Genomic DNA, 25,722 nt, shown 5'->3' with positions numbered 1-25,722 from the left:
TTGTATATGCAAAATCAACTACAAAATAGAGGAATTCATTTCTCCCATAATTGTTTGTGTTATATTACATGGATTTAAATTACGTGACAATTTTTTTTTTTGATATTTATTGAGTAAGGAGAGCATGTTTTTGTAAAATGTTGTTTATAAAGTGGATTATGCATCTTTGTTAATTTTTATTAATAAATACATTTTGAAAAAAATGTAATTTTTTAATGTTCTTCAAAAAATTAATTGTTAAAAGAATAATTGTATAAGATACCACAGGTCGTATTTACATCCTGCGACTGACCATCTAAAAAATTTGCGTTGGCGAATTGTATTTTGCAGTGTTACAAAAACGAAGACTGATTATTTTGCGGGAAAGGTTTGGCGGTAACCATTTTCGAGTAGAGAGAGATGAATACGCAATTACAACCTCTCTTCCTCTCTTCCATTTCAGTAAGTTTTTCTTTCTTCTCTTCATCCCACTCTCATTTTGCTCCATCTCTTTTCTCACTTTACGCCAACCGTTTCAGTTTTTTCATTCGAACCGAATTGTTCGAAGAAACCCTCCATTTGTGGTGCGAGCAAGCCCTAAGAAGATTTCGTTCGGTAAAGAGTGCAGGGAGACTTTACAATCTGGAATTGATAAACTCGCTGACGCCGTCTCGCTTACTCTAGGACCCAAAGGTATATGCTGTATATTCAATTTTGTTGCATTTTGCTTTATAACTATTATATTATTACTTGTCCGTGGCAAAAATATCTATAAACTCAAATAAGGCAATTCAAACACACATATTACTCTTAGTTGCTTTTTATTGTATATTTGACTTGTAAATTGCCTGCAATTGAAACCCCTATACTGTTTGGACCTTTGACCAATTTTGGTTCAAGGTTTGTTGATTATTTGTGCTCATTTATTTTAATCACGATCACACAGGGCGAAATGTTATTCTTTCTGAATCTGGAAAGCTTAAAGTAATAAATGACGGTGTTACAATAGCTCGATCCATAGAGCTTTCCGATGCAATTGAGAATGCAGGTGCCATGCTAATTCAAGAGGTCGATCATGGTTGTTAGGTTTTGCTTCAGGTTAAATGGATGGAAATTTCGAGACGAGAAATAGCTAGAGATGTGTTTATGTTTTTATTTTCCTGCTTGTAGGTTGCAAGTAAAATGAATGATTTGGCTGGTGATGGTACCAGCACTGCTATTATTTTGGCCCGTGCTATGATTAAATCTGGACTATTAGCAGTTGCATTTGGTGCTAATCCTATTTCTTTGAAGAAGGGGATGGAAAAGACTGTAAAAGATTTGGTGAAGTTCTTGAAGAAGAGGAGTATTCCTGTTGAAGGAAGGGATCATATCAAAGGTCTTTCTTATGTACTGATACTTGTTTGTGTTTAATTTTTGATTAAATTTGTTTGTGTTTTTCAAAGTACAGGTTTCTTTGCAAAAATGTGTTGAAGAAATTTCTTCCCCATCTCTTGCAGCTGTAGCCTCAATTTCTGCTGGAAATGACGAGTATGTTGGTGATTTGATTGCTGAAGCTATAGAAAAGATTGGATTTGATGGGGTAATCTCCATTGAGACATCCTCATCATCTGAAACCTCTGTGGTAATCGAAGAAGGCATGAAGGTATTAATGATTATGATAATAATAGTAGTTCTCAATGACAATCACCTGCTGTTGCTCAAATCTGAATGATCGTATCCTTTTGTTTTTCCTATTATAATTGTTGTCTCTTTCTTTACAGATTGATAGGGGTTACATGTCTCCTCACTTCATTACCAACCAGGAGAAATCCATTGTGGAGTTTGACAATGCTAAAGTTTTGGTTACTGATCAAAAGATTTCTAGTGTCAAAGAAATAATTCCTTTGCTGGAAAAGGCTATGCAGTTGAGTGCACCGCTCTTAATTATTGCAGAGGAGGTTGCGTCACAAGTGTTAGAAACATTAGTAGTAAACAAAATGAAAGGATTACTAAGAGTTGCAGCTGTAAAATGTCCAGGATTTGGTGATGCAAAGAAAGCCTTGTTGCAAGATATTGCACTCATGACGGGTGAGTTCCTACTGCATTTGATAAACTTGGTTGATATCTCTGCCAACTTCCTTCATACTAGGCTTTATTTTTCTATCCTGGAATAATTTTAATAAAGCCTATGGACCAAATTGTTGCTTATTCTGCAGTATAAACTGAACTGTAGAGTGACAAGAAGCTTTTCTATGCCATTGCCTTTTGTTTTCTTTTATCAGTTTTAGCTAGAAAGTATGGCTGTCTTGGTTGGGTACTAATGCAATGCCATTATCTCATTTTACAACTGTCTAGTTCTATTTTCCAAGACTGCTATCTACCTTGTGGAATATTTCAGGACCTCAGTTGACTGTTAATAGAAATCATCTAACTGTGTGCTGCTAAATTTTGGCATTGTTTTTTTATGGTTGTGACTGTACGGGGATAGTTTGAAATTCTACCCAGGATGTCTGTCTTTGTTCTCATCTCTTGCAACGATTCTTATGCCTAGCGTCTTTTACTATCAGTATCAACACACTTTTTTTCTGCTCTGCTTGCTTGATCTCCTGTTGACATTAATATCGCAGGTGCTGATTTTCTCTCTGGAGATTTGGGTCTCACACTTGAAGGAACAACCTCAGACCAGCTTGGTACTGCAATGAAAGTGACAATATCCAGTAATACTACAACTATATTTGCTAATCGAAGTACTAAGGCTGAGATTCAGGCTAGAATTTTACAGATTAAGAAGGATCTTATTGAAACAGACAATGCAAACCATTCGAGAAAGCTCTCAGAGAGAATTGCAAAACTCTCTGGTGGTATAGCTGTTATAAAGGTACCTAATGCAACAGACACGTCATGGGCTGTCTGTATACCAATCACCTTGGCCCTTTACTTAGCATAACTTATAATAAATGGAAACAAAAGGCAATGACATTTATCAGTTTTTGAAGAGCTTATAAATATAACTTATGATATACCAGTAAGCTATTTTCAACTTATTTTGATAAACTCTCCAAGATGGCTTATGAAAACTACCCACAAGAGGTTCCCTCTTTTTTTCCCATCAGCTGAGGTTCAATTTTTACAGTTAAAAAAACAAATGTCGAGAATCAGATAGCTTTTCAACTTGCATAAAATTTAAGCACTTGTGACATAACTGCTGACATTATTAATAAGCACTTAATTAAGTTGTTTATCCAAATGTCTTGATTGCATTTTGTTGTGCAGAAAAAAACAGCTGTCATCTTAAATTTTGCTCAGAATATGTTACATTCAAATTACTTTTTTTGCTTGTGTTGTATACTAGTTAATGCATTTATCAATTGTGTAGGTAGGTGCACACACTGAGCTAGAACTTGAGGATAGAAAACTGAGAATTGAGGATGCTAAAAATGCTACTTTTGCTGCCATAAATGAGGGGCTTGTTCCTGGAGGGGGTGCCACATATGTCCACCTTTTGGACTTGATACCTGCCATAAAGAACTCCATGGAAGATCTAGATGAGCAAATTGGTGCTGATATTGTGGCGAAGGTATGGATACAATTTTGAGTCTGCTAGCTCTATTTCACCCAAGTCTGAAGTTATTTAGTCTTTCTGGATTTTTGTTTTGTTTTTACTTTTAAGTTTTAACAGTATTCTCCCCCTGCTACGTTAGCCTTATTCTTCTTATTGATTGTGTTTTATTATTTCTTTAATTTCTTGATATAATTCAGTTTCCTTAGGTATAAAAGATTTATACCTTTTGCGCGCTGTGTGTGTTTCGTTTGATTCGTCAAATAATATTTGATCTGAAATTCAACAGATTACCCTGTAATATAAATTCACCGAGGCCTAGAAGAATAGTCTCAAGTTTAAAGAAAATCCAAATATTCTAGAATCTCAAGCTGATTGACGTTAATACCAAAAATATCTAGCTATCATTTGATTAATTACTTGGATGGTTCACATTTTGGATGGAGAAACTACTAAACTATCTACCTTCTATGTTAAGTTTGCATTAATAGTTTGATATACACTCATCCTTCCCCCTTCCTTGTCAATACTTGGTTTTAATTTCCACATGTGCATCAAGCAATGACATAGGATTTAACTTTGATCACAGCTCCCATCTGGCAACTGAGGGGTATGTCAACTGTCAAGTCTCCTGTGCAAGTTGTGCATCTTTCTAGTTGGTTTAGAGTTACCACCTACCATGTAGCCTTATCCTGTCCCCTAGGAGTGAAAGTGACATAATTTGTTCAGCTGAGATATTAGTTGGAATATTTATTTTAAAATTTAATTAACTTTTTACACTTTCTGGTAAAAAGCTTTTGAAATTTTAGTTTTATGAAAGGTAAAATTCTCAGTTTTTCTCGAACACTTTTGTATAATTGTAAATAGTTGTGCCTGGATCATTGCAGGCACTTCTCGAACCCGCCAAATCAATTGCAGCTAATGCTGGAGTAGATGGAGATATTGTTGTCGAGAAGACTAGAGCATCTGACTGGAGAACTGGATATAATGCCATGACCGACACATATGAAGATCTTTTGAATGCCGGAGTAGCAGATCCGAGTCGAGTTGCAAGATGTGCTCTTCAAAGTGCAGTATCCGTTGCTGGTGTGGTTCTAACTACTCAAGCTATTTTGGTTGATAAAATAAAGAAATCCAAGCCACGCGTACCTCTGGTCCCTGGTATAACTCCCTAAAATTGATAAAACTGTACAGTTTTGACAACAAAGTTGGTCTTCTTCAATGATGAATACCATTGGTTGACTCAGCTTGTGAATGTCCCTTGGGTTGATAAGTACTTGGGAAGCAACAAGAATGCTCTTCTCATGAATGGAAAAGCCAGGGTTGCTGCTTCTTACTCTTGGGGTATGACTTCATGAAACCCATGTATCATGAAGCAATGGGAACAATTAGACAGTTGTTGAAATTCAAAGTTTTGAACAGGAAGTTGGATAGTGTTAGGTTCCTTTCTCCATTTTATCGATTCATTTTATCTATGATGGTTTTGTGCCATAGAGGATAGAACCTGTATTTGATATTTTCAAGAATAAACTCCAATTTGGGTGTTTGAAGCATGCCATCTGTCATGGATTTGCTCTTTTTTTAGTTAAACTCAAGATACTCGTTGATTGGAAGCCAAACACTAATATCTCGAGGTACTGAGATCTAATTTAAGGATCTAGCATCTCTCAATAGATGATATTCTACACACAGCCTATGCAATCTCACAAGACCAGCTTATATAAGTGCTTTTGACTCTTGATTAACTCTATGGTTCATGTGTCAAAAAAAAAAAGTCTATGCTTCAAAATCAGGTAACAAATTATCATGTTGTTTTGGATGCATGAACTAATTGATCAGACCTAAATGATCAATTTGGATGACTTGTAAGTCTTGTAATTGTAATCAATTTCTCTATTTTCATTTTATTCAAAGAACAGGACACTTGCAATAAGATTACTTTTATAAGTTTCTCCTACCACGCGGACTTGTGTCTTCATTGTCTAGTTATCGAAAGTATATTGTTCCAAATTATACAAACTGTTATGTCTGGCAGAGTAATTGAGTACTATTATCAACTATCAAATTAAGATTAAGCAAAACCAAAAAATGGTTTGGGAAGCACTTTTCCAACTTTTTTGGTGTGTTGTCTTTTTTGTAGATATTATGTGCCATGTGGTTTTGCTCGTTTTGGGGGAAGTTGACATGTCTCTTTCTCCCTTCTACTTGATATATAAAAACAAAGTAGGAAATGATTGGCCTGTGGGAGTGCCTTGACTTGAATCCACTTGACTTAAGTGCATACAATTGTCTTTAATGACTTTGTATGCAAAACTAGCTAGACAAGACCCAATGTTGTGAAGACTTATCACTATTTCTAACAAACATCACTATTTCTTCCTTTACTCATGCTGACATGTGCTCTTCTCTCTAACAAACATCACTATTTCTAATCCCCTTTATTTAAATCCTTTTTTACTTCAAAATCTCTAATATACACACTTAAGCAACACATTTAATGTTGAATTAAATATTATACACACTATTTTCGACAATCCTTTATAATACATAATAATAATTTGTAATGATTTTTCTTTAATGGTGGACTCACTATTAAAATTAAAAAAATGCAAACAAAGACAAACTATAAGCGATAATAATATACTAATATATATTAAACGTCTGAACCACCAATTCACACATGGAAAAGTGAACATTTGACAGGCCGATTATTTGATGTATGTATTCACACAAAAAAGAAAATACTAATTAATAACCTCACAATAAGAAATGAAATGATGGTGGCTTAATGTGTAAGCCAAGTATGTTAATTTGAGAAAGAAATGCTTCAAAGATACAGCACTTGGCTTCAAAGTATCAATGTTTCCATTCACACTAATTACCACTATTTTCCGCGTAGGCACTAGCTAACAAGGAACGACTTAATGATTCATGTGTGTTAAAATACACTGTTTTGTGACCCTACATCATTATGTTTGTTCTACAAATGGCTCAGTTCCTCACCAACTGCACCTTGGCATTTACTACATACCAAGATATTGCCCGTAGCATTCAGTCACACAGGAGCATATAATGAAACAAAAAAGTTAGTTAATTTATATATTTATTGGTTAAATAGTACTATGACCGACCGATACTCTATATGTATTGTGTACCTCGAACAGTGAATACCACTATGCGGTGGCGTGATTACTAATCACTAATCACTTTTTAACCATCATGGTTCGTTGATATTGGATGATACATTTATGAAGTCTATGCAACTTAATTATATAGCCTATATATATATATATGTGTAGTGACAACAAATTCGGGTTCATTAAGAATGTGATAATGGATTTGATCATTCGCTAGTGCATATAAAAACTCATCATTTAGAAGAGATAATCTTTAAACGTGTTTTAGATCCTCCAAATAATTAGTTTTTGCAATTGGACACATTATATACAAAAAAAATCTTTGCAATATTATTATTGTTAGAATAATCTACTACTATATAAGTACACATAATTAATGCATGTTTTATAAATACATCTGCTCTCATCAATTTTCGATCTAGAAAATCTTACTACTATTGCAGATTCAGTCAAGCTATAAATTATAGCTTTAAGAAGAGGACAAGTTGAATTTGGTATCACCATGAAAACAAACATACTAATTATATGTTTAGACAAATATACATGTAAACGAAAATTGTATAATTATTCTTTAAATTAAAAAAGATAATACTTCCATAAGTCTTCTGGATTATAAGTAAAAAGTGTAATTAACTATAGTATATCTACAAAAGGACATTTCATGACTACCTCAATCACTCGGGGTAGTAAAAAAATTTAATTATATCAATTAAGAGATACTATTACATTAAAAATAGTTAAATTGATTTATATTTAACAATACTAAATATAAAAAATATTTAATAGTAATAATATATGATATCCATTTTTTATATTCATGCTGCCACACTTTGTTAAACACATCAATTGAATAGAATGTTAATTTAAATCACTAAAAAAATATTATTATTTCAAAATTTAATTATATAGTTAATCACAATTTTTAACGTAATTTAATTTTTTAGAATAAAAACATAATCTAAATTAATTATCTACACAATTAAATGAATAGTATTTTTTACTTTTTTTTATCTCGCACGTGCAAGAAAAAAAGGTATCCATAAAATATTTTAGAATATTTAATGTATTATGTGGGTACGACTTAGGAATTTGAATACTTTCCATCTAATTTTTGAGTTTGAATACTCTATTTAATTTTTTTTAATCTTTATTAATCATCTTTTAGTTATTTATTTTATTTTATTATTCTTTTTGTTAAATCAAAAATTTATATTAAATATAATGCATTTAAAACTTAAAAAAAAAAGTAAAATAATTTAATATATTATTGAGATATATCAAAATATATTTATACAATAATAAATTTCATGAATTTTAATAATATATTAAATAATTATAAATTTGTGTAAAATTTGATAATCAAGATCTATACTATATAAATTTTGTATCCATAAAAAGAAATAAAAATATTTGACGGACATTGAAAAAGATTTGAGTTGAGAGGATTTCCTGTGCAGATAGTAGTGGTAGAAAAATGCGTAGGAGTGAGCGAAGCGAAGACGGAGACGCACGTCGTGTGAGGAAGTAGAAGTAAAAGCGAAGAAATAGGCGTGACAACTAATTGAAAAAGAAAAAGAAAAAGAAAACGGCTAATGTTGTATTTGGTATATTTAAATAGCAATAAAATATAATTAACTGTTAGAAACTCAAAAGAAGAAAAGCTAACAGTAAGAATAATATGATATGATGATATCTGCGCTGAATATTGCAGCTCCCTCCCGCACTTACTCTCATTTCACATAATTTCTTTTCATTTTCGTTTCAACAATACTAACCATTAACTAGCGTCCACTCTCAGATCTAAAACTCGCTCATTCATTCTCTCTCTACTGCCACTGTAAGCTCTCTCTCTCTCTCTTCTTATACCTTGTCAAAATATGGAGTCTCTCTTTGAATTTTAGTTTGAATTTCAGATTTTGATTTTTACTATCTGTAATGAATTGCTTTTGCTTTTCTCTTCCATCATTTTTAATTCACTGTGTATCTTTTCTTATTCATCTTACTTACACTTTCTGTTTTTCGTAATTCTCATGCTCAACTTTTCACCGTTTTAGCAACATGCCACAAATGGAATTAGGTTTTAGCTCTTTTTTTCCCTTTCCTTTCCTAGTAACTTGCTTTGCTTATAAACTACAAAATTAATGCTTACAACTCACTAATTCTCTTTACCGAAGATCTTCTCTGCTCCAATAAATCATTATCATGTTGATTGTAAGCTCATACTTCGTTCTTTTTTCTATATTTAGGAATAGAACATGATATTTTTGTTGAATATTTTAGGTTTGTAATTCATACTATTTCTGAGTGGATAAGGATTTTAGGTATGAAGATTTTATATTTTTGCCTCAAAATAAAATAAAATAGATTTTTGGTAATAAAATTGGACTTGTACTTGAGTATGAATATAATGGTTCTGTTAAGTGAGAGAAAGTGAGGAGCTAAGTTGGTGTTGCTGATTGATTACACATGAACTTGTTCTCTGGAAAAATTGAATGTGCAGACATTTTATTAGTTCATGGCGAAGTCAAGGCAAAAATCATCAAACCAGGATTCTTCTTTGTCGCCTACTGCTGCAAGATCAAGGGAGTCGGATGGTCCATCTAGATGGGCAGACTACCTTGGAACAGATTCGGCTTCTCCACTGTCATCTACCAGCTCAAGGAATTTTGTTCATGACGGGCAGTCTCAGGGCACTACGCCGTCCCAATCTCACAAGGGTCTTAATGTGCAGTGGGTTGTGCAGCTCACTGATGTTGCCGATGGTCTTATGGCTAAGATGTATAGGTTAAATCAACTTTTGGATTATCCAGACCCTATCAATCATGTATTTTCGGATGGATTTTGGAAGGCTGGTGTATTCCCTAATCATCCTAGAATTTGTGTTTTGCTCTCCAAGAAATTTCCAGAACACTTCAGCAAGTTGCAACTAGAACGCGTAAGAAGTGATGTTTGATGTGGTTTACATTTTAAATGTTAATTAAAGGTGTCTGTGATTTTCATTATTTTGGAAGAATATGGTTGCAGATAGATAAAATTGCTTGGGACTCAATGCAAGATCATGCAGAACTTCATTTACAGAGCTTGGAACCGTGGGTGCAGGTGCTATTTTTAAACTTTTATTTACTGATTTTCGACATGTTCCCCATTCATAAACCTCAAGCAATTAATTCAAGCTTTTTGAGTTTTCTCATTTCGGCTGCACGTTCTCATGTTAGAATTTAGATATAAAACCATTCCGGTGCTTTCACCTAACAACTTATGATTTTTCTTGGTTTGTTCATGACATAGTATCAAAGGCTGTATGACCATGCAGTATAGAGTTCAAACTTTATTACACATGTTCTTAATAAAAGTTAAGCTTCCGAAAAAAGTAGGGTGGGGCTCTGCAGTGTCTACACTTCAAGCCCAAAGTGCTGTTGTGTGAGGGGGCATATTGGATGTAAAACCATTCACGTGCATTTACACAATAATTTAAGCTTTTCGCTTAGTTGAAGCATGACACCTCATTTTACTTGACTGGCTTGATTAGTATGTGTAATCAACACTGCCCAAATTCTACATGTCAATATCTTTCTTTACTCAATATACAGCATGACTGGAAGTGGATTGAAATCTGAAAATTTGAAATTCAATTATAAATTTATTTCTTGTTTCATTGGAGGAAAGGTTGGAAAGAGTAACAGAGAAGGCTGAAGCTTGCAATAAAGTCTAAAATATGTAGTTTACATTTAAAACTGATACAACACAAGGTGACTCAGAAACCTAGAATAGAGACCCAAGGGGATTTTTTACTCAACTGAACCATTACACTGTTAAGCTACGCCTTCAAATAGACTACACTCGAATACAGCTTAAAACCCATAACCATCCTAATCATTTTCCCCTTCTGATAGTTACTTTATATATAATTTAGTAAGATCAAAAGAATAAGTACTACCTAGTGCTAACAATTATACCTGTTCTGTATTTGAAAATTGCGCAGTAGTCCTAATTTTGTACTTATCCATTACCTCTCTAATAGTTATTTTGTAATTTTAATCCAAAAGAAAGTCTTGTTAGCTGTGATAGATACAAACACTGAACTTATCCCCCTATTTATACCAATAATCTAGGCTAAGGTGCAAGTTTAGTACAATTGGCATAAGCTCAGTTTATAACAATCATACCTTAATACTGCAATATAAATATATTTTTGCACAAAATACCCTATTTTTAACTGTAGAAGTTTCTAGTATCTCAAGTAAGGATTTGTAACTCCGTGCTTTGTGTACCAAAACAATTTGATGGCTTCTTCTCCCACCCCCTATGCTCTCAAAAGCCCCCAATTAACACGTATAGATTAGTCAATCCGGAAAGAACTGGGGGGTGGGAGAAGAAGCCACGAAACAATTTACTTAGTCATTCATGAAGAAAACAGCAATAACTGACTGATGAAAGTTATGTTTCCTTGCTTTGCTATGTTTTATTTGATCATTCTTTGGTTTATATTCTCTCTCATTTTCCCATTAGTTTTTGCACATGTCATCAGTAAAATGGACTTGTATGCTTCTTATTCTATCTGCTTTGGTTGACCTTAATGAGATATTATAGGTTCCACTATCTTTGTAGTTTATGATTTTGATCAATATATGTTCTGTATTTTATCATTTTATATCACCTAAAATTGCCCAGTTATGCATATCGTTTAGATTTTCAATTCAGCTGCAAGTTGCCTGAATTCACATGATAATGGTTCTTTTGCGTGTAACAGCTACTTCTAGACTTGATGGTGTTTCGTGAACAAGCACTGCGACTTATCTTGGATCTAAGTAGTACAGTAATTACCTTGTTGGTGAGTCTCAATATTGTTGCTCTCCTCTGATGTGAGTTGCTTTGATGTTACAAGGATCTTGAAAACTGGTTTGTACATACACGACTATATGATATGAATCCATCTCTCTCTCTCCACTCAAGCCAAAGATTAAGTAGCTTTCGTAGTTGACAAACATCTGCGCTAATAAGACAAAAAAGTGGGAGTCCCATCAAAGTTTCCTGAAAAATGGTTCAATTTGTATTAATGTTTCTGAACTTCCACTATTATTGAAAATGTCTAAATTCTTTATGGTGTTGATTTTTTCCTGCCTAACTCCATTATTTTTATTTTAAATTGTCTTGTTTTTTCTTTCTAAAAACTGACCCATGTACATATGGGGTACTGTGTCATATATTGCATAAGAAATGGGGCGCGGTGAATTCTCTACCCCTTTTTAATCCATTCATCCGGAGCTCTTCACTTCAGTGAAATAGCTCTAATGGATGTCCTCACGTTTGAATAACTAATAAATAATGACTTATGTTTTCTGCATATCTCAAATAACTAGGCACAGTGTTTTGCAGCCCCATCAGAATTCTCTTATACTACATGCATTTATGGATCTCTTCTGCTCATTTGTACGGGTTAATCTTTTTTCTGAGAAGGCAAGTCAACTTCGTCTTTTACTTTATTAATTTCTTTTTCATTTTATGAAGACAAAAATTAGGCAAGTCATATTTAAATGAGTAGTAATTAGGAAACTAATATTTTTAAAGCAGATGCCAAGAAAGATGTTGCTACAGACCTATAACCTTCTGCATGCAATGTCAAGAAATGAGCGGGATTGTGATCTTTATCATCGGTAGGATGTTCTGATAACTTCTCTTTAATTGTTTCAGTGTTTGGTAAACAATAGTTCATAGGTATGCAAATAAACTCACAGACATAACATGTTGTATAATCTAGTTTTTTAAACAAAAAATAATTCCTTTCTTTTCATCCAAAAAGATAGTATTAATATGGGTGCATCATAATGTCTCAAACAATGCTGAGGGGCATTTTGCTTGTGCAATTATGCATACGTGGACTTATGCTCCTGGAGAGGGATGGGCGAGAGACAGATGAAGATTCTAATTCATTCTTTAGATTGTTTTGATGGGAGGGGGAGGAAAGCCAGAGAGATATGATAAAATCTTTCCGTGTTTCGAAGCATTTTAAAACAAGGGGAAAAGTATTGCTCCCATGCTGGTCATATTCTGAAATGTTGCAGAGCTACCAAAACATGAGTGACAGAGCATATAAGAGCAACTTGATATGGAAATAAACATAGGTTTTGGTAATCTATAATAAACATACACACCCTACATTCTATATGAGCCGACAAAATGTACTTAGCCTTCCATAGAATGTCATTGATGGAGAGCTGACTCAAATCACATTCTTGAATAGCTGTTCAATTGCTGCATCATATTCAGTGAAGCACTTAATGTGGAGAAAGTAGATAGATAGCTTCATTACAGAATTATGGTTAAGAGGAGGGAAAGTTGTAGTAGGAATGAGATAATTAGGGTTCTAGTATTCGATACTATTCAGATATGAAAATATAGTTTATGACAGTTCAGTACAAAATCTTAGGTTCTATTTATATTAGTTTATCATATATTCTGACGCCCAGCCCACTATACAACTCCTATCTATACTCAGGTCATTATACAATAAAAATTTACATACTAGTCAAGTAAACAATTTCTGTGAGCGTGAACAGAGTTACGAAAAAATGGATGGAAGGATGTGATCATCGAGGAGTTGAAGTTTGAAGTATAAAACTGACAAAATTACTCACCAAGGGAAAAAAATGATAAAGATGATGAAAAATGGATTTTATGCTAGCTTTAATATGAGATTATTTCACGATAATTTCCCCCTAACCATGGTCACATTTTTTTGGTAGAAAACAAATATTCATCTTTTCAATCCTTGTATGTTTCCTTCTCTTCCTTACAGCTTGGTTCAGTTCATCGACTCTTATGATCCACCAGTAAAAGGCTTGCAGGAAGACCTAAATTTTGTGAGCCCTCGTATTGGAGAGGTTAGTCTCATTCTTTTATGGATCAGTATGATATACATAGTTGCAAAGTTCATATGATAAAGCCGATTATTAGATTTTCTAGTCTTATAACTAATTATTTTTCTTCAGAATTCTGTTTTGTTATGATTAAATTCTACTTATTTTCGCTTTTCCTGTCTACGTTTTCTGAGTCACATATGGTAAGTGGGCTATTGAACATCTTATCTCTGCTTTTTATGTTACACATGTTATCCTTTTATGTAACTCAGAACAGCCCTTTAGGCTGGGTGAAGATACTTGAATTGTTATCATATTATCTCCATCACAACCCTTCGCACAACAGCCCTTTCGGCTTGGGAAGTAAATGTAGCATGGCCCCATCTATCTTATGCTGAAATTCAACTTTTTGTCAAAAGAATGGAGCAGCAAGGGTTCATTATTAGAACACTTGGCTATAAAGCCTTGGACACCACTTTATAAACCTACCATCCGAAAAGCTTAAACTGTTAGATGAAGATACATGAATGGTTTTTACATTATATCTCGTTTAATGAATGGAAAGGAATATGGTGAAACAATGTGTTTAAACTACACAACAGAGACTCTTTATATAGGCTTACAAGCAATAAGATAATTACAAATATTCTATCCCTATTTATAAGATATCATATGATTAGATTGAAAATTTATCCTAAAAGATAAACCAATATATTCTAAGATAATATCAATGTACTATTTTATATTCTAGCAAATTCGTTTCTAGGTGAATGACTGTATTTGGCAAATTGTTAATGTACTGTCGTTAAAGGTGATAATGTTTCCAGGTATTGGAGGCTGTAGGCCCTATTATATTTCTATCAACAGACACAAAGAAACTTAGAAATGAAGGATTTTTAAGTCCATATCATCCTCGGTATCCAGACATACTCACAAATTCTGCTCATCCGCTGGTAATGAAATTTTTGTTTTTAATATATTGAAATTAACTTCTTGAATAAAATAGCTGTGTACTAAAAAGAAACTGAACTATTTTTTCACTCAATGCTGCAGAGAGCACAAGATCTTGCAAATGTAACTGCATATCGAGAATGGGTGTTATTTGGGTATCTTGTATGCCCTGATGAGCTGCGCCGTGTCACTAGCATTGACATTGCTTTGGTATAACCCATGCACATATAACTTCAAATTTTGATCATATATCCATTTAACAAATTTAGATTTGATTTTTCCTTGTATGCAATGTATTAGAACTGTTTGTGTTTGTTGAGGCAAAGACTGTAGCACAATCATTATTGACGCCGGAAAGCATTAATTAATAGTTAATACAATGTTTGGTAGCAAATATGTTCTCTGAAAAGTATACAACGTACATATGCCTGAGCATGAATGCTAATATTAGTAGCAGACATGTGGTAAAGGGATGCATTGTGTTTCTATTTCTTATGCAGCTATGCTCTCTTTATGCATGTATTGATGATTTGAATTGTAAATAAGTCAGATTGCTGCACCTCAATGCATTTCGGGGAGGACCATCTAGCTCTGGGCTTGAGTGGCAACCAGAGGTGTGTCCTTCCCCCAGTCGTCTCGTACTAGGGATAGGTCCTCTCAGTGCTCTAACTCAAGGATGCCTTCATCATCCAGGGGTCGCAGACCGATGATAGAGCTAGTCGGTTCTCCTCAAAATGCGTTGAGGCGCTGCAATTGAGTGGACATCTAGATTGTTTCAGCAACTCTCCATCTTGATTCAAATCCTACTAAACTAAGAGGTCTAATCCTCTGCGTAGTAAATAGCTGTTCTTTCTTGTCTTAAGGTGTATGTCAATATAATATATGCAAGAGAAAGAAACAGAAAATAAATGAACCATAAAAGAAAATGAGAAGGAGAGAATATGGAATTGGAGCTCTGCAAGAGATGAGGTATCTTTTTGAGGAAGAAGGATGTTCTGAGTTTCAAGTGGAAAAAAAACCATTAAAATGCTAATCTAATTCTTCAAAAGAGTAAAATTGAGCTTAATGTTGCTGAGATGAGGTTGTTTTATGAGAATACTGTAGAATAACCGAGCTTGGGTTTATTTGGGAATATAAATGTAATATTTCTTGGTGTTAAGAGTGCTCAGGTAAGCCATTCAGGGGTATGGAGAGGTTAATGTATACTATCAATTTTGAAATAAAGCATATAGTAGTATAATTTTGTTCTTGAGGTGTGCTATACTTCTACCCAGTGGTTTAAGTGAAGCGTGAGAATTTGTGAATGCTGTTTTATTTCGGATAACTTTGTGGATTATCATTACATAATTGTGGAATGTGGATTATTAATTATGTCAAGTTTGCTCATGGCATTTCAGGTTGTATTGAAGGAGAATTTAGTCCTCACATTATTCAGAGATGAGGTAAGTTTTTGCCTTTTGTTTTTTGAACAGTGTCTTTTTTCTGCAGTAGTTGACAAATGTCTTATTATCAACATATAGTACGTACTTTTGCATGAGGAGTATCAGCTGTACGTTCTACCTCGAATATTAGAATCTAAGAAGATGGCAAAATCTGGACGCACAAAACAAAAAGAGGCGGATATGGAATATAATGTTGCAAAGCAGGTTGAGAAAATGATAAGGTATATTGAGAGCTCCTATTTAAATATATTATTTTTGTGTATTACAGAGACAAGGGAGGCCAATATAGTCAAATCTAGGATCTTCTCCGTGATTATTCAGTTTGGTATTTTTAGTGGTTTTTTGACTGAAATCTAAATTGTCTGGCGATGATTTTGAAATCAGTTATGCATTCTACACTAAGAAATAAAAGAAATAAATAAAAACAATGTAAACTGAATTGTTTTATGCCATAAAAGGCTGCATTGAGACTGCTGAGATCCCTCATTGACTAGAGATATTGCCAAAGTAGTCCTCACCTTGAGTTATCCTTTGGGGTTGAGTTAGATCTAGTCCACAAATTGTAAGGTGGACCTTTAGTCTTCCGTTTGCATTTTATTTTTGTAAATTTTTTATGATATTATTACAATTGACAGTGGTAATGAAAAAAAGTGATTGAATTTTTCAGTGAAGTGCATGAACAAGCAATATTATCTTGTGATGCCATACATCGGGAAAGGAGAATTTTACTGAAACAAGAGATAGGGAGAATGGTGCTGTTTTTTACTGACCAGCCCAGTCTACTGGCCCCCAACATTCAGGTGTCTTTTTTTTTGGCATTTTGGAAGCATGAAAAAATGGTGTATCTGACAATTGTTGATGAAGCTTTTCTTATGTCTTATAAATTTTATAGTTTCACTTGTACACAAGAACATTTTATTAGCCAATAATGTTCCAAGGGTGGTTTATGAGCAACTGGTATTAACTAAATTAACCAAGTGGTTTATTGTCCCTAAACAAAAGTATTTTGTAAATAATTCGTTATTTTGTAATTTCAATTTTTTATTTAAATATTATTGTTATAATGCATATGTGGTTTCTATTCCAATTTGCTGCTGAAACTTTTGTTTGTAGTTTGGTGGTGAAGAGGGTTCTCCTTCTTTTTGTATCTTATTGTTGTTGTTGCTTTTTGTTCATTTACTTGTCATGAAGAGCACATGTGTCATTCTTATATTTTGTTAGTGTTTGGTTTGTTGACGTCCAATATTTACTAGTGGTAGGAAGCTTAAATAATCAAAATGTGGGCCCAAATCAAAAAGACTTTCATCCACTCTTTAATACATTTCAGAAATTATTGGTTTGAAATAAAAAAATGAACAGCTCACATATCAATAAAGAAATATTTTTATATATTGAATACCGTGTGGCAAAGTTACTCCTTTATTCTTAACCAAGCTATTTGAGAGCTAAACAAGCCTAATATTTTGCTCATGCTCATTCATGTAATAAATGAACCAAACTGAAAAGAACTGTGAGTCCAAATAGTTTGTAAACAGTTATGTTTATTTATAGTCCATTTTTGCTAGTTGAATATTATATGTAGATTTACTTAAAAGGTAATGTTGGTGTGCTAATCTAATACACTTCATATATATTCTTAAACTTGTCTTCAGTTGGTTCGATATCAAATTATGTCTCTCTTTCTTGGGAGGTTGACCAAGCACTATACATCTATAGCTTTGGAGTTAGTTTTGTTCTAATATATAGTTTCATGTATCTTTAAATTTTTAACAACTTGTTAATGAGAGGATGTATCTTTCCAGATGGTGTTTTCTGCGTTGGCTTTAGCACAATGTGAGGTGATCTGGTATTTCCAACATGTTGGGGTTGCATCATCAAAATCTAGAACTGCTCGTGTGGTGCCAGTGGACATAGTAAGCATTTAGTTTCATTGGCTTTTTATTATCTAACTGATTCTCTTATGTAATCAAATTATCGAATTAGGGCTTTCTAAATTTTTTCCATGTTGGTTGTGCTATGTGGACTGGCTCAATCAACAATCAATGAATTTATAGAGTTCTAAGGTTGAAAATGGCCGGGTAACGTGTAGGAATGTTCTAAAATAGTCAGAGAATGGAGGTCCTGGGGAGATAGGAACGGAAACGGCTAGAGAGTATGAACTACATGCGAGGGAGAAGGAGAAAAGTGAACGAGTCATATTTTCATATTTTCTATGGGGACTAAATAATGTTGCAAAAAAATGTCATCAGGCAGAAATGAACGCCTGTTGGCAAAAATGTCTTTATTAGTAACTTGTTTGTTGAAGTGCTGTCATTTGGTGAAAAGCTCTTAATATGTACTTTCTAGTTTTATTATAGTATATTGTTCGAATCTATGGATAAGGTGGTTGACCTGGTTTTAAATTTACGAACATGTTTACAGGACCCTAATGACCCAACCATTGGATTTCTGTTGGATGGAATGGATCATTTATGTTGCTTGGTCCGGAAATATATTGCAGGTTAGACTAACTTTATGTATATTAATTTCTCCAATGATGAGGGATATGATATTAAATTACGATCTGTTATTATTGTCAAAGAATGTTAAAAGTGCTCCTCCAACAAGTGATATGTTGATAAAGATATACAGTTTACTTGCAAACTGCTATAGACTTTATACTTCTTGAATTATACACCTAAATTTCTTTATTTAGAATTTATTTATGTGAAAATTGATTGGTTTATACACCCTTAAAAATATGAGCATTCTGCTCCAACCAGGTGCACAAAAGGATTGCATTGCATCTATATACCAACGGATCCAGTCTCCTTGATTTACAAAAACCTTTATAGTGAACCAACAAATGTTGTTTTGAAGTGGTGGAACACACCCATTCAATTTTGGGGTGCATATTGTTGAAGTTATGGAATTTTAGATAAAAGGAGGAGAGAAAATAATTAGAGCTTGAATACTATTGATAATAGTTTTATTCTAACTTGATTACAAAAGACTCAATATTAATCTCTATTTATAGAGATGTATAAACTCAATCCTAAATCATGAACAAATCATAATAATAATATAAATTGATACTTTGAATTATGATTATGGTGTGATATGATTGATGATACAAAAGACTAAACACTATTCCTTATTTATACTAGAACTAGACCCCTAATCAAATAGGGAAACAAATCACGAGAATTAAGAAATATGGAAACTAATTCTAAGAGATAATATAAGACACTCTAAGTTAATATCGAGATCTATGTTACATTAATACAAGTACAATACATGATTTTTCGAAAAATTAAGGTACAGGTATGTAGGTATGCTAACTTAAAGTTTAAAAAAAATAAATTTATATAAACATGACTTAATTGTATAAAATGTAGAAATCACAAATAAGTATAACATCTAACAAAAAATTATACAAGAAAATGATTTTCATAATTTACTACATCACAAATCAAAAATAGAATCAGAAAATAAATATAGAAAACGGGAAAATTAAGATAGGAAGATGATATATATCTATCAGGAAATAGGGGAAAAAATGTACAAAGTGATGGGGAAAATATCAACATCATCGAAAAAGGAATGAAAAAACCTCATTTTATTATTTTCTTAAACTAAATGAAAAACATTTAATTATTGGATCACATATATAGACCGATACATACCCAATAAGTACCCACGTGTACCGAAATAAAGTAACCTTTTTTGGAAAATAATTTTGGTGCATACTGAATACTTACTCACAAGTACCCAACGAGTACTGGGTACGACTTTAATTTGGCCATACCCATGCTTTAGAGATCAAGTTATTATAAGATATCTTTGTGTAATCTAACAATCGTTTCATTTGATTGCAGCAATTCGAGGCTACTCATTGTCTTATCTTTCATCCTGTGCCGGAAGAATCCGGTTTTTGCTGGGAACCCCTGGAATGGTGGCTCTTGATATAGATGCTAGCTTGAAAGGACTTTTTCAGCAGATCGTCCACCACTTTGAAAACTTACCAAAACCACAGAGTGAAAATATATCTGCTATCACTTGTGATCTGTCGGTATGTCAGACATCCATACAGGCTTTTTTCTAGGATCTTGAAAAGTGGAATATATATGCCATCCAAACATATTACAGCCATTCTGAACTTTGAGATAAATATACTTGCATTAAGCTAATAAGGATTGCTATTCATCAAACTTGTGCTTGACATTTTGCTTATAAAATCATTGGTATGGTAAAGAATCTAAAGGTGAAATGCTAAAGTTTTGAAGTCGTGCTAGTGTGCTGATGCACATGTAGATTGTTTGTTCCCTATAGCTCTTTTAGAGTCAGAATCTTAACTTTTAGTTTTTCTCTATCCTGTTATCTTCATTCTTTTCTAGTTACTAACATGTAATGCTTATGAGCACTCATCACTTAATGATCTTATCTCCAGGATTTTCGAAAAGATTGGCTATCAATTTTACTGATGGTCACGTCTTCACGTTCATCTATAAACATCAGACACTTGGAGAAAGCTACAGTTTCAACTGGCAAAGAAGGCTTATTATCGGAGGGGAATGCTGCTTACAATTGGTCCAGGTTTTCATCCCTGACTTTGATTTGCTTTGCTATGTTATTATGATACTCTTGAGTAATTCAATATTTAATTTTTGTCTCTTAAAGGGGCTTAGGTTTTTGTTTCTCTCTTTTTATGGAATTCTTTGTATTGGTTACTACTAGTGGGCCTTCATATAGTGTTGGTTTTTGAGGTTATAGTACGTACTATCACTACTATTCATTAGTCATGTGTAAAAATATTACCAAAGCCTGACAGTTGAGTTAATGCTGTCTAACAATATTATTCTCCCTCCAAATATATTAAAGAAAGTAAAAGACTTGAAGAGATAATAATGGTATCGTGATTTTGATGCAGATGCGTCGATGAATTGGAATCCCTACTATCAAAACATGGTAGTCTTAGGAAGCTGTACTTTTACCACCAGCACCTCACAGCTGTGAGTGCCCTGTTCCACCCTCATCTAATCCATTTTCTCTAGAATGATAGCTAGTGTTGTGCTATGACTTTAGACTTATGTTTTAAATTCTGAATTCTGCTTATTATTTCTATTCATTTTAAAGCCAAATTATGTTCCTGTAATAGGTTTTTAGAAACACTATGTTTGGTCCAGAAGGGCGTCCTCAACATTGCTGTGCATGGCTTGGGATTGCTAGTAGTTTTCCAGAGTGTGCATCTCCCGTTGTTCCAGAAGAGGTAAAAACAAATCCTCCCGAACTGTTTTATATTGTGAATCGTCTAGTACTGAACAAGGTTCTAAAAACATTAACTGCACTTTGTGATGGAGCTATACTTTGCTTCCTTTTTAATGAGGTGCGTTGCTGCTATGTTTATTTTACTTGAAAACTCCATCTGCAAAATATTTGCAATCTTTCATTTTTGTTTTTTTAATGAAAATGGAGAATAGAAAAATAGAGGTAATGGTACATATGGATATGTTTAAATTGGATGATTTGCACTTGAGGCTTCATAAAAATTTTGCACAATTTTTTTTAGATTGAGACTGAATTTTGAAATGTTCAATTTAATTTTACATAATCATTGTGTGTTTTGATATCAATTTCAATCCAATTATCGCGCCACTTACAAAAAAAAGTATTAAGAATTGCACTACCTTGATGAAAAATGAAACTCATTGACTAAAATGTCATATAAGCTCTCCAACTACTGCTTCATTGATCATTAGACGTAATAGCAAATGCGGGAGATATAAAATGTAAGTGATCAAGTATTTTTAATCTCCAAGCAGGTTACAAAATTTGGCAGGGATGCTGTTCTCTATGTTGAATCTCTGATTGAATCCATCATGGGAGGATTGGAAGGATTAATAAATATTCTTGACTCCGAAGGAGGATTTGGTGCCCTAGAAAATCAGGTAAATACTTTTAGTTAACAAGTTAGCTCCATTTCTGAAAACTAACCTTGAGGTTTCATCAGCTTCTTCCAGAGCAAGCAGCTTCATATCTTAATTATGCATCAAGAGTATCTATTCCATCATATAAATCTCCAAAAGGGACTCCTGGCTTTCCTTTACCTGGGCATGAAAGCTTTCCTGAAAATAATAGTTCTATCAAAATGTATGTCATATTCATCCCGTGCTAAATGTGTGTATTCTCATAACTATTGCTTTTTAATGTCTTTGCTTTTTCTAATGACAGGTTAGAAGCTGCAATGCAGAGGTTGACCAATTTGTGCTCAGTTTTAAACGATATGGAGCCCATATGTGTTTTAAACCATGTCTTTGTTCTTAGAGAGGTTAGGGATGGAGATTTATCTTTGAAACGCTGTAGTGCAATGAATTGTAATGGGTCTCAATTTTGGTCCCCACCTGCCCCTTTTAAAATAAGGATCATAATTCTGGCATTTTGTGTTTACAATTCCAATATCAACACATGTGCTTACTTGCAAGTGCATGAAACATGCATATAAAAAGTATCTAGATTGAAGTATAGTAATAAATAAATAAATAGTTGCCTGTATTTATCACATTATATTTGTAATAACGATGATTGGAACCTATTTGGAGTTACATCCTATGAAGTGGAGAGGTCAAAGGGATTATAACTTTCACTTTATAAGAGAACCAAGGGAATATATTTACAGATATCCATGATCTATTATCCAAATGTCTTTATTTTACATAATTGAAGTTATTGATTTTCTCATTATAATCGATGCTGCACTTTACTCTTAACGAGCATACCTCACATAGAGGATCAAAATCCGACACTAGTTCATCTAGTGATTGATCGACATATGTCACTCACACTATCAAATTATACTGTTTCAGAACCAAACATCATTCCTACAGTTATTATTTTAACACCTCAACCTATTTGTGCAGTACATGAGAGAATGCATTCTTGGCAATTTCAGAAGAAGGTTGCTTGGTGTTCTGAAAACTGATAATGATCTTCAACGGCCTTCTGTTCTGGAGTCACTGATTCGGAGACACGTTAGCATTGTGCATCTTGCAGAGCAGCACATCAGCATGGACATTACTCAGGGTATTCGTGAAGTTTTGCTTTCAGAAGCCTTTTCAGGACCAGTTTCTTCTTTGCACTTGTTTGAGAAGCCAACAGACCAGCATACAGGTTCGGCCACTGAATCTGTATGCAATTGGTATATTGAGAACATAATCAAGGATGTATCAGGTGCTGGGATATTGTTTGTTCCAATTCATAAATGCTTCAGGAGTACAAGACCTGTTGGTGGATATTTTGCAGAATCAGTCACTGATCTAAGTGAACTGCAGGCTTTTGTACGTATTTTTGGTGGCTATGGAGTAGATAGACTAGACAGGATGCTTAAAGAGCACACTGCTGCACTTTTAAATTGCATTGACACCTCATTGCGATCAAATCGTGATGTGCTAGAAGCAGTTGCTACCAGTCTGCATGCTGGGGATAGAATTGAAAGAGAAGCTTCTATGAAGCAAATTATTGATCTGGAAACTGTGATAGACTTTTGTATTCAGGCTGGCCTCGCCCTGGCTTTTGACCGGCTACTATCTGAGGCTTCTGGCGCCATACTCGAAGAAGGTGCTCCCTTGATACATTCGCTGCTAACTGGGGTGGTTAAGCATCTACCTGACGGAGTACCAGAAAAGGAAGAGATCAAAAGAATGAGAACAGTGGCCAATACTGCAGGTGTTGCAAGTGATCATGATTCCATTTGGGTAAGGTCAATTTTAGAGGATGTTGGTGGTGCAAGTGATGGTTCATGGAGCTTGTTACCATACTTATTTGCGACATTCATGACATCTAATATCTGGTCCACCACGGCATTTAATGTTGACACGGAGGGTTTTAGTAACAATATCCATTGCTTGGCAAGGTCAGTATAGTTATGTTTTGGCTGAAATGACTTATTCTTTGAACATTATGGTACTTAATACTTTACAATTGATATGAAACTTGTATTTGCATGCCTATAATTTGGCACATGCTATTGGATTCACAGCCATCTAGTAATTGTATGGGTTCTGAGAATAATTTATCTATAAGCATTTTGATTCCATTGCGCAAATAATTTTTGGTAGCATTCGGCTCACTACCATGTAATACTGGGCAGGTGCATTTCTGCAGTGATTGCTGGAAGTGAGTTTGTTAGATTGGAACGTGAACATCAGCATCGACAGTCTTTGACAAATGGGCATGCCAGCAATGGAATGGATCCTGAATTGTCAAGTCATATGTCAGCGGAAGCAAGTATCAAGTCCACGCTGCAATTATTTGTGAAACTCTCAGCAGAGATCATACTGGAATCTTGGAGTGAAACACATAGGTAAATACATATACACTCCATTTAGTCACTATTATAAGCAAAAAAGTGACCTCAAATCTTGGTCACTATTATAAACAAAAGTTAACTACTTTTGACTCATTTAATGCTAGTATTGCTAATATACCCTTATTTTAATAAAAACATTTAATGTTGGTAGTTGAGTGTTTGACATCCAAATAGACAATTTAGTAAATTTGAATTATGTTTTCTAACTAATTTTCTTAATAACAGTGAAAATAGTTGTTTTTGCTTATAATAGTGACCGAGGCAGTATAATTTTTGCTTGAACACCAGCTGTTTATTTTATATACACGCCTGTGTTTGAGAGAGAAGACTACACATATACTAATTAGGTAACATAATGTTGCCATTTAATCAAGCCAGAATTTCACCTGCGGCTCTGCATCAGTGCTCTGTTTTATCTGAAGCACTATTATTTCATTTTGTAGTTTTCTAAGTTGTTTTATATTTGGATTTATGCACAGATCTCATCTTGTAGCGCAGCTTATCTTCCTAGACCAACTTTGTGAGATTTCACCATACCTTCCGCGAAGCTCACTGGAAACTCATGTTCCTTATGCCATTCTCCGTTCAGTTTACAGTCAATACTATGCAGATACTCCTTCGACTCCATTGGCAATACTGAACGCATCACCCCGACATTCACCTGCTATATTGCTATCACATGCTTCTCCTGTCGTGAGGCATCCTCGTGAGGACTCCACACCACCATATTATGGCAATGATTCAGGATACTTCAAAGGATCATCATCACATAGTCAAGAGCACCTCTATGACGCTGATATTAGCAGCTTAAGGAACACCCGTCGTTCTGGGCCTTTGGATTATGGTGCAAGCCGAAATAAGGTTAAATCTGTTGAAGGCTCAACTTCTGGCAGTACTGGACCTAGTCCACTTCCTAGATTTGCAGTATCTAGATCTGGTCCATTAGCATACAAGTAGTAAGTTGTATGAAATACCCAACATGAGCTGGTAAATTATTCTCCTCTTGCTAGTAGTGATCAGTTGTCCATAACCATAAATCATCCGGCAGGTACCCACAAAATTTTGGCAAAATGTATATCACACTGAAGCGTCCATTTGTAGTTCCTGGATAGTTTAAATCAAAATCAATGCCATATCAAACCCTTGCTGTTTTAGTTAGAACCAGGTTTTTACGCTTTTGCTCATTTTCCAAATCTCGACATCTTGTTTTTTGGTCCCTAGGTCGAGTCCTTCTGGACCTTGTTGTGCAATTTGTAATGTTATTTGCATTAGCTAAATCTATATTATATTTACATCACTTTAAAAAAAAATAATAAAACAAGAAATACATTTCTAAATGCATTCTCTTTCAACCTTTATTTTCAGAACAGGTATAAAAGTGTGAAAACATTTTAATAATGCAAATATCATGATTATTTTTAAACAAAAAATGCTGCTTGAGTAAAAGTATATTTCTTTTAAATGTTTGTGT

General features: G+C 33.9%; 2 protein-coding genes across 4 annotated transcripts; both read left to right on the top strand.

Moving 5' to 3' along the window:
* The first annotated feature begins 270 nt into the window (after positions 1–270).
* Positions 271–5,104, top strand: LOC101498766 (chaperonin 60 subunit alpha 2, chloroplastic). Of its 3 annotated transcripts, XM_012717054.3 has the most exons (9): positions 271–441; positions 519–672; positions 926–1,047; positions 1,150–1,357; positions 1,479–1,624; positions 1,743–2,049; positions 2,589–2,839; positions 3,338–3,538; positions 4,408–5,104. In XM_012717054.3, exons 1-9 carry the CDS (start codon positions 400–402, stop codon positions 4,693–4,695), a joined length of 1,719 nt encoding a protein of 572 aa, XP_012572508.1. In that variant the 5' UTR covers positions 271–399; the 3' UTR covers positions 4,696–5,104. The 3 variants fall into 3 exon arrangements, with proteins under 3 accessions (XP_012572508.1, XP_027192024.1, XP_073226611.1); XM_027336223.2 differs by lacking the exons at positions 271–441; positions 926–1,047 and having other exon boundaries at positions 549–672; XM_073370510.1 differs by lacking the exons at positions 271–441; positions 519–672 and having other exon boundaries at positions 926–1,027.
* A 3,013-nt stretch (positions 5,105–8,117) lies between these two features.
* On the top strand, positions 8,118–25,588 carry LOC101498430 (protein NAP1). The gene is made up of 24 exons (XM_004505244.4): positions 8,118–8,494; positions 9,158–9,592; positions 9,682–9,756; positions 11,408–11,488; positions 12,034–12,114; positions 12,229–12,311; positions 13,454–13,538; positions 14,342–14,467; positions 14,568–14,675; positions 15,863–15,907; positions 15,986–16,128; positions 16,575–16,707; positions 17,710–17,820; positions 18,329–18,407; positions 19,765–19,958; positions 20,337–20,482; positions 20,817–20,898; positions 21,045–21,155; positions 21,709–21,834; positions 21,897–22,036; positions 22,118–22,214; positions 22,804–23,795; positions 24,033–24,245; positions 24,731–25,588. Exons 2-24 carry the CDS (start codon positions 9,173–9,175, stop codon positions 25,206–25,208), a joined length of 4,149 nt encoding a protein of 1,382 aa, XP_004505301.1. The 5' UTR covers positions 8,118–8,494; positions 9,158–9,172; the 3' UTR covers positions 25,209–25,588.
* Positions 25,589–25,722: the final 134 nt, after the last annotated feature.

The sequence above is a fragment of the Cicer arietinum genome, chromosome 6 (genome assembly GCF_000331145.2).
Source record: "Cicer arietinum cultivar CDC Frontier isolate Library 1 chromosome 6, Cicar.CDCFrontier_v2.0, whole genome shotgun sequence".
NCBI lineage: Eukaryota > Viridiplantae > Streptophyta > Magnoliopsida > Fabales > Fabaceae > Cicer > Cicer arietinum.
The sequence above is the reverse complement of the archived record's forward strand: the minus strand, read 5'-3'. Positions and strand labels throughout refer to the sequence as shown.